This window comes from Pelophylax lessonae, assembly GCF_965119305.1.
Source record: "Pelophylax lessonae genome assembly, chromosome: 3".
In the NCBI taxonomy this organism is placed as follows: domain Eukaryota; kingdom Metazoa; phylum Chordata; class Amphibia; order Anura; family Ranidae; genus Pelophylax; species Pelophylax lessonae.
In genome coordinates, this window is record NC_138770.1 from 390032744 (window position 1) to 390041861 (window position 9118).

Below are 9118 nucleotides of genomic sequence, written 5' to 3' on the forward strand. Positions count from 1 at the left end.
CAATGTAGGCAGCAGGCTGTGCTGTTTGCAGCTTCCCAGAAGACTTCAGGGCCGGAGGGGGGCAATTTAGCCTAGGCATTCAGAGAGGAAGTGGGAGCTGGTTCCTGTCAAAACTAGGTACTTAAAACTACAAAAAAACGTAAAGCCTAACTTTGGGTGGAGTTCCGCTTTAACTCTAAACTGATGAGATGTAAAGCCACTTAGCATCATCTACTGATTAGTACTATATTGCATTTTGCAGGCACGTGCAGTTTTGAAGCTTGATATATTTGGTAACCATTTGCTTGACATGTCATCTTTTAATTTTGTACTGGGGATTAAACTGTGTTTGTCTGCAGTTAAACTCAGGTTAGTGGATCTTTTTTTTCCTGAAAAATTGGATTTTTGACTTACCATAAAATACATTTCTCTGATGTTCATTGATAGATAAAGCTCTTAATCTTCATAACGATTGAGTTATACTGCCCCCTACAGGAGTAGGACACTAGGCAGAAAAAAAAAAGTCTGCCTACGCCTATGGGAAGTCCCAGGGGGTATACTCTCTCTCTGCTATAGGTAATCAGTCTTATTACAAGCAGTTTCAGAAGAATTACAACTCCAAAGAGAGGTGGGTGCTGTGTCCGTCAAATGAACATCAGAGAAATGGATTTTACGGTAAGGCAAAAATCCCATTTTCTCTTTCGTTTATTGACGGACACAGCTCCTGATCTTCATAACCATTGGGACGTCCCAAAGCAGTGTTAAACATAAGGGGTGGGAACAGCGAAAAATAAATTCTCAAGGCTAAACTAAAGCCAACCAGGTAAACAGGAGCTCAACCAAAACAACTGGTGCTCACCTGAAAAGAACAATACACCCTCAAAGAGGACCAGGTCCTCCTAAACAGCAGCCTGCAAAACCTTGCGGCCAAAGGAAGTATCCGCAGATGCCAACACATCTTCTTTATAGAACTTTGTGAAAGTGTGCGCCGACGACCAGGTGGCCACCTTGCAAACCTGCATCACTGATGCCTGATGACAGAAGGCCCAGGAGGCACTGAGAACCCGAGGAGAATGTGCCTTGACAAGGAAAGGAGGAACCTGACCCTTGATGGAATAGGCCTGAATCACCGTCTGTCTAATCCATCCGGAAATGGTCGCAGAGAAGCCCTTTCTGAGGCCCATCCATAAGTACAAACAGTGAGTCTGATTTCCTAAGACTCCGTAGCTGCCAGGTACACCCTAATCGCCCGGACCACATCCAAGGCATGCAAAGAAATTTCCTTTGGATGTTTTGGCCTGGGACACAGGGAAGGCAACGCAATGTCTTCATTCAAATGAAAATCAGAGACAACCTTAGGAAGAATGACGACAGGGGCGAAGATCAACCTTATCTCTGTGAACCCCCAAGTAAGGTGAACGACAGAATACCGTCGCCAATTCCGACACCCTGCACGGAGAGGTGATAGCCACCAAAAAAAGCGACCTTCCGGGACAGTGTAAGCAGGGGAATCTCCCAAAGGTTCTCAAAGGGAGGCTTCTGGAGGACTGAGAGCACCAGTTTGAGGTCCCAAGGCGGTAACAGAGCCCGCACTGGAGGAACCAAGTGCTGAACTCCCTGAAGAAAAAAGGGTTGCACCAAGGAGTGTGTGGCCAAGGGCCGTTGAACGAAGACTGCTAAGGTTGATAGTACTCAAGGCCAGTTTCTGCTCAACCCCATGGTGAAGGAAGATCAAGAACCGAGCCACCGAAAAAGAATGAGGTTGAACCCCAAGAGACTCACACCACGCAATGTACATCTTCCACATACAATGGTAGATCTTCAGAGAAGCAGATTTCCTAGCTTTTAACAGTGTTGGAATCACCGGCTCAGACAATCCTCTATCCATCAGCACCTGGCGTTCAACAGCCAAGCAGTCAAAGCCAGCGACTGTAAAGCAGGATGGAAGATTGGCCCTTGGGACAGCAGATCCTCCCCTGAGAGGAAGCTTCAAAGGAACGTCGGCGACCAGCCGTACCAGATCGGCGTACCAAGCCTGGCGAGACCAGTCCGGGGCAAATAAATTGATCGGAATTTCTTCTGCCTCGATCCTGCGTAGAAGTCTGGGCAGAAGCTTGAAAGGAGGAAAGGCATAAAATCAGACGATACTGACCCCACGGGGCCACCAGCATGTCTGTGGCGTCCGCCAGAGGTTCCCGTGACAGAGCCACAAACCTCTGCACCTTTCTATTGAGCCGGGACGCTAACAGATCCACCTTGGGAATGCCACACCTGAGATACAACTGATGAAATACCTCTAGATGAAGCAACGCCTGCCAACTGAGGAAATCCGCCTGCCAGTTCTCCCCCCCCCCCCCCAGGAATGTGTACAGCGGAGAGGACTGGAACTAACCATTATGCTCAGCATAGAATGCCGGCTACACTTCTTGTGCCCCCTTGGTGATTGACATAAGCCACGGTCGTGGCCTTGTCTGATTGAATGCGCACTGGACATCCCTGAAGACGATCCGTCCAATGTTCCAGGCACAGTCTGATCGTTCGGAGTTCCAAGACATTGATCAGTAGTCTGGACTCTTCCAGTGTCCAGATCCCCTAAACAGATTTTATGCCTAGGACATCTCCCCGGCCGGACAGGCTGGCATCCGTGGTGACCACTGTCCAATACAAGGGGAGGAGGGTTTGCCCAGCCGAAGCACGAAGCCACCATATCAGTGACTCTTTCGTTTCCCGCCACAGCTGGATCGGATTTTCCAGAGACTGCAAAGTCATGTCCCATTTGGCAGGGATCTTGTATGGAACTGTGCAAACAGAACCACCTTAAAAAAAGTTAGAGACCATGAGGCCCAGCACCCGCATGCAAGTCCAGAGGGATGACCATCTGTTGGACAGCAAGAGACAAATTGCAGCCTGCAGTTTCTAGAGCTTGTCCTGAGGAAGGAGCACTCTGGCTAGGGCCGAGTCCAGGCCCAGATAGTCCAGCTTTGTGGACAGACTCAGAGCAGACTTCTGAAAATTCAGAATCCCATCAGAACTCACCCAGAGTTTGTATGGTAATATCTAGGTTTTCCACTAGAGCAGTAGGAGACACGGCTCGCAGAATGAGGTCATCCAAGTAGCCCAATACAATTATTCCCCGTTGGCATAACAATGTTAGCACCAGGGCTAACACTTTTGTGAAGACCTGAGGAGCAGAGGCCAGACCAAAGGGTAATGCCACAAACTCTCTCCACCCCCCCCCCCCTCTTCCAGGGTAGCTCCAAACAGGCAATCTCCTTCAACAGGAAGATCAGTCAAGGCCTTTTTAGAAGTCTGGTCCGCAGACCAGCATTTGAGGTAAAAGACATGCCAAAGGACCACTGCCAAAACAGAGAGCCGAGCCAATAGTGAGCCGCATTTAAAGGAGGCATCACAGATAAACTGCAGCCCCTGGACCAGCTGGTTCGCCAGCTCGGCAAAGGCAGGGGTAAGCTGTTTTCCTTCCAGGTCACAACGTAAATGCTTTGCCCACTCAATTACTCAGAGTTTGCGACACCAGGTCAATGGTGAATACCGGCCTCAGTGCTGAAAAGCCAAAGTGTTCATATTGTGGGCCACAGTCTCTGCCTACCTGTCAGCCAGATCCTTAAAGGCCGGGGACTCTTCAACCGGAATCATGGCTGCCTTGTTCAACCTGGAAACTGGAGGGTCCACCACCGGTGGAACAGTCCACTTTGCCTAGCAAATCGCCAAGGGACCCCAAGGGGATGCTTTGGTCGTCCTCACTCTTTAGCGAAAATTCTGCCAAAATAGGCAGGGAAAGGAAACACCTTTGCCGCTCTGGAGGGCTTGCGAGTGCCAAAGAGAACCTGCGCCTCCGTTGCTGCTGTAGCTTCGTCCTCCATCTTTAAGGTCTCACGTACAGATATAATCAGTGTGTCCACCAGCGCCTTTCCATGCGCAGTTGCAGATTTGGAGGAATCCTCACTATCAGAGGATTCCTGGCGTGTAGTCGCAGACCCAGCAAGGTGACCCACGTCCACGACGGCCAAATCAGATTCAGGATCTGATGAGACAGATGAGGCATGGGAAAGCGGAGGGTGCTTTTTGCTAGCCCGAAAGCCACTTCCATTGGGACATAAAGGACTCTAGTACCGCCGTCAGCGCATCAATGGATGGTTGGGACCCAGAGGACCCTGCAGCCTCAGAGAGGGGGGTCAAGGCGGAGAGATGTGCTCCAAAGACTCCATGAGTCACCAGGGGGACCCCAAAAAAAAAAAAAGTGTAAAACCCTGCAAAGAGACAACCCCCACGGTGCTGGCAGCACCACCGGTCGCCAGTCACGAAGCACCAAGCAATCCTCAGCAGAGAGGGAGAGGACCCCACCAGACTCACCACCCAGCAGAAACTAGAAACCGCAGCCACCAGGAGAATCTGCACGGGCAGCGATCAGGAAAAGAAAAGATCCAGGAGTCAGCACCAGGGGATGAGGAGGGGCTCCCACCACCGAAATCGCCACCCAAAGGGCTCCACTGTCATGGCCGCAGCTATTTACAATGGCAAACCACCACAAAACAGCCGCCGGACTACACAAACATGGCCACTGTGCATTGAGCACACAGGCTACAACAAAATGGTGGCTCTGCGTGGCTCCCAGCAACCCAGGAGGGGTCCCTAGGCCTCAGAAAACAGGACAGGCAGGAAGAGGGGCCCCTGGCAGGAGCCTCCACCAGGTACAGCCCCCCCCCAAGCCAATCGTCCGGTCACTGGCGGTGAACCTCATCGCCAGCATAGCACCCTGCCCCCATCCCAGGAGGTGGACCAGACCACCCACACAGCCCCAGTTTAGGTGGACACAGGCACGGATACATGTGAGTGCAACCTTTTTTTATGTAATTGTTTTTAAGTACTAAATAAACCTGCAACACTAGAAATGACTTCTCTATGTCTCCTATGGAGTATATTCCTTACATCCTAGCCGTATCCTGAGGGATTCCTGGAGTGGAGTGGTTATCTGAGGAACATTACGGTTTTCCAATAGGCATTTTTGATATTCTGTAAAAAGGGGTCAAACACCTCTGGTGAGTTGCCATCTACCTTTTGAGCACTTGTGGTGAAGGAATCAGAAGGCACAATCATTTAAAAGCACCAATTTTGGTGTTGGGAATTGTCACATTGGCCTTTTTTTTTTTTTTTACATTGATTTGCATTGTATCATTAACCTATATGATCTGACAACACATCATGTGTTTTATACCCATTCTTCTTATGTTATCACTGTACTCTATAATTAGGCCATGACCTTACATTGTGAGCGTCGTTTTTCCTTTACATTTGGTGTTTGGGTAAACAACCAGGTCATTCCTTAACAACCAGTAAAGTGTAATCTCCTGCTGACCATGTAAGGCATATGGGCAGTAGCAGCTGAAAAAGAAAAATTGCAAGCAGGCAAGCTCTTTACTGCCGAAGAGATGTTTCTTCTGCGTTAAAAAAAAAACCCCGCCTGGGGGTTTGCAAACCCTGTAGCAGTTCAGTTTACATTCCAGCATACTGCCTGTGTATTGGGATGACTGCTCTCCTGCAGATGTGCGGAAATAACATCATCTTGTTGCAGCCAATCAAGAATGCCGAAGACCAGCACCCAGAAGAAGCCAGTGAGAAGATGCCAGCAAGGGACCTTGCGGTAAGTATGTTTACCTTTAAAGTGGTTGTAAACCCTTCCTTATACACAGTAAAGTGACTATCCTCAAGTGATACACAGAGATGTCTGAGCTGTCAGAAAACAAGGGGTGGGGAGCTGAAGTTACACTCTACAGAGCTTAGTGAGGAGAGCTCTGAGAGTTGATTAGAGGGATAGGGACACACCCCCATTTCACACAGCACACAGGAATAGAGATGAGACTGTCAATCAGCTGGAGGTCCCTCCCCCGTCACCATTTTTCTCTTGGTGTCAGGAAAACTTGTCAGAAGTTATTCATTCTGATAGCAGAAGAACAAAACAACAGACAGAAATTAAATAGTGCCCTGGATAGAGACAAGTACACACTAGAGGGATATGCCAGTGTTTCTCAACTTTTTTTAAGTCAAGGCACCCTTTAACCACTTGCTGACCGCCCACCGTAATATTACTGCGGCAGGGCGGCTTGGCTGCGTCCAGTCATGTAGTACTACGTGACTGGAGTGCATGTGGTTTTGGCGGCAGAAGCCGCGCCCCCGCTATGTTTAGACACAGCGTAAAGCGGGCCGCGGGAGGAGCGGTGGCGATTGCCGCTGTCCTCCCGTGATCGTCCGGGAAACGGAGAGAAGACCCGCCTGCTTATGTAAACAAAGCAGGCGGATCTTCTCTCAGACAGGCAGGGACAGATCTCTCTGTGCCTGTCACAGAACCCCCCACACACAGTGAGTAAGCATATTAGGCATACATTAACCCCTTTGATCACCCCCAGTATTATCCCCTTCCCTGCCAGTGTCATTTATACAGTAACAGTGCATATTATTTAGCACTGATTACTGTATTAGTGTCACTGGTCCCCAAAAAGTGTAAAAAATGTCAGTTAGGGGTCCAATCTGTCCGTCGCAATCCCGCAAAAAAAAAAAAAAAAAAAAAAAAAAAAAAAAAAATCGCATATTGCTGCCATTACTAGTAAAATAAAAAAAACACACAATAAAAATGACATCTTTCCCCTAGTTTGTAGACGCAATAACCAATCAAAATACGCTTATTGGGATTTTTTTTTACCAAAAATATGCAACAGAAAACAAATTGGCCTAAAATGTTAAAAAAAAAATTAATTTTTTTGGGGGGAATGTTATATAGCAGAATGTGAAAAATATTGTTTTTTTTTCCCAATTGTTGCTCTTTTTTTGTTTATAGCGCAAAAAATAAAATCGCACAGGTGATCAAATACCACCAAAAGAAAGCTCTATTTGTGGGAAAAAAAGGACGTCAATTTAGTTTGGGTAAAGCGTCCCACGACCGCACAATTGTCCGTTAAAGTAACGCAGTGCCGAATCGCAAAATAGGGCCTGGTCAGGAAGGGGGTAAAACCTTCCGGGGCTGAAGTGGTTAAAATTATGGACAATCTCGAGGCACCCTCCAAAATTATGTACAGTAATGAGGCGCCCCATTCCAAAATGTAAAAACTATTCTAATAGTTTTACATAATGCAGCAGCATCAATACACGTAGGAAACCCAAAGTTAGAGGTGATTTTTTTCCCCCAAGCAAATATACTTTTGCAAACTGGTTCTGACTAGTATTCCAATGTTTCTCTTCCCCCTCAGTTTTTCACCATAACTTAGCAAATTAGACCCCAAAGCTGATGGAGAGAGGCAAGGGAGGGTCAAACAAGACTTAATATTCAGGCAACAGACATCCTCCTTATCAAGTGATGATGTAATTCGCCGTTAGGAGGTTGGCAGCTAGAAGGTTGTAACGGTGGACAATGAAAACCTGTGGCTTTGTGTAACTAACAGGCAGGTTTCATCCACCCACGTTTGTATACAATTTTGTGGCAATTTGTAAGCATTTTGCTAACGCACCCCTGAAGAAACTTCAAGGCACGTTGGGATATGCCTTGTTGGTATTTCACGTCTGAAGTTTACAACCAATTTATCTTGAATGAGGTTAATACCTGTAAAAATAGTAATCGGTATAAAAATTCCTTTTTTTTTTCCCTTTTTATTTCATGACTATTTCAAGCCATCCAGCAAAAGCGACAATGGTGAACATTAGGTTTCCCCATCATATTGTAGCTAGTGGGGGAAAAAACGCTCTTATTTGTCCAGGTGGCCATTGTCATCCTCATGATTGAAACTGAATGAAAAGACAACATTCTGAGTTGTCACTGAAAAGTAATAGAATGGGGACACTTATTACTTCTCACTTCCTGTTGTGTCTACAGGAAAGGAAGTGAATGGGCATCATCTGAATGGGACACAAAAAACTGAAGGTGATTTTATTGCTTCCTCATTCCACTTGAAAAGAAGTAAAATAAAGTTTTGTGTTTAGCTATCCTGTACATCACATGTCTAGAAGGTGAGGGGTGGAAGTCCCAGGCAGTGTCTCCCTGTCACTCTAGCCTGCAGGAAAAAGCAATATTAATGTGTAGGATTAATAGGCTGAACAGTCTGTGCACCCCATACAGTGATCAGGGGTGACCCCGATGTGGCAGGTGCAGGCACACTCAATGAATATGACATCCTCCATGTTGAGGTGACAGATGACAAAGCGATTTGCTGTCACTGTGAGGGATGACCAGGCAGCCCCAGTCTGCACTCACCGCACTCTCATCACGAAAAACCTCCGGATAGCGGAAGGTCGGCGCCTGCTTCATGGTATCTATCGGGCTGAGGAAAAGACAAAGCGATCTAACACACACACCGAACTCGTTTGACAACCGGCACCTCCTATCGGCCTGAACAGCTTGCCGGCGCTTCCTAGTGACGACCAACACCGGCTGTCCTATCACAGTCCCCGCTACGCTGGCTACGTCATCACAAAGGGGACAGAGGGCGAGGATTGGCTCCTTGCTGAGCACTGTCACATGGGGATGGGTAGCGGCTAGTTCTGAGTTTGCTGTGTTGCTCTAGGTGACACCTACAGGTTATAATTTGGTACTGCATGTTTTTTAACAATTTTAGAAAAATATCTACTGTATCTTGAAATATTCTTCACTTGTCCACGTTTCTAATTCAGGAAAAAAAAAAACATGTATCAACTGAAATAGCTGCCTCGTGCATGCTTGAGCTCAAAAACGCTGCTTTTTGTGTTTGATTTTTTCTTTTTTTCTTTTTCTTTCATAACTGCTGTGAAACTTCCTTACATCTCATATCAGCTACAAACTGCTATCTGGAACTTGATAAAAAAAAAAAACGTCCTTATTTCCCACAAATAGAGCTTTCTTTTGGTGGTATTTGATCACCTGTGTGATTTTTACTTTTTGCGCTATAAACAAAAAAAGAGCGACAATTTTGAAAAAAATAACAATATTTTTCACATTTTTTTATATGAAATTCCCCCCCCAAAAAAAATGTAAAAATCAAATTTTTTTAACATTTTAGGCCAATTTGTTTTCCGCTACATATTTTTGGTGAAAAAAATCGCAATAAGCATATTTGGATAGGGTTTGCGCAAAAGTTATTGCGTTTACTAACTACGGGAA

The 9118-nt window shown here is 46.5% G+C and overlaps 1 protein-coding gene across 1 annotated transcript in view; it reads right to left on the minus strand.

Moving 5' to 3' along the window:
* The window catches only part of PREP (prolyl endopeptidase), a 247088-nt gene extending 238679 nt beyond the window's left edge, over positions 1 to 8409 (minus strand). Inside the window, exon 1 of the mRNA XM_082252271.1 lies at positions 8237 to 8409. Within this exon, the coding sequence (XP_082108397.1) occupies positions 8237 to 8290 (54 nt within the window). The 5' untranslated portion in view covers positions 8291 to 8409. The remainder of the gene's footprint in view (positions 1 to 8236) is intronic.
* Positions 8410 to 9118: the final 709 nt, after the last annotated feature.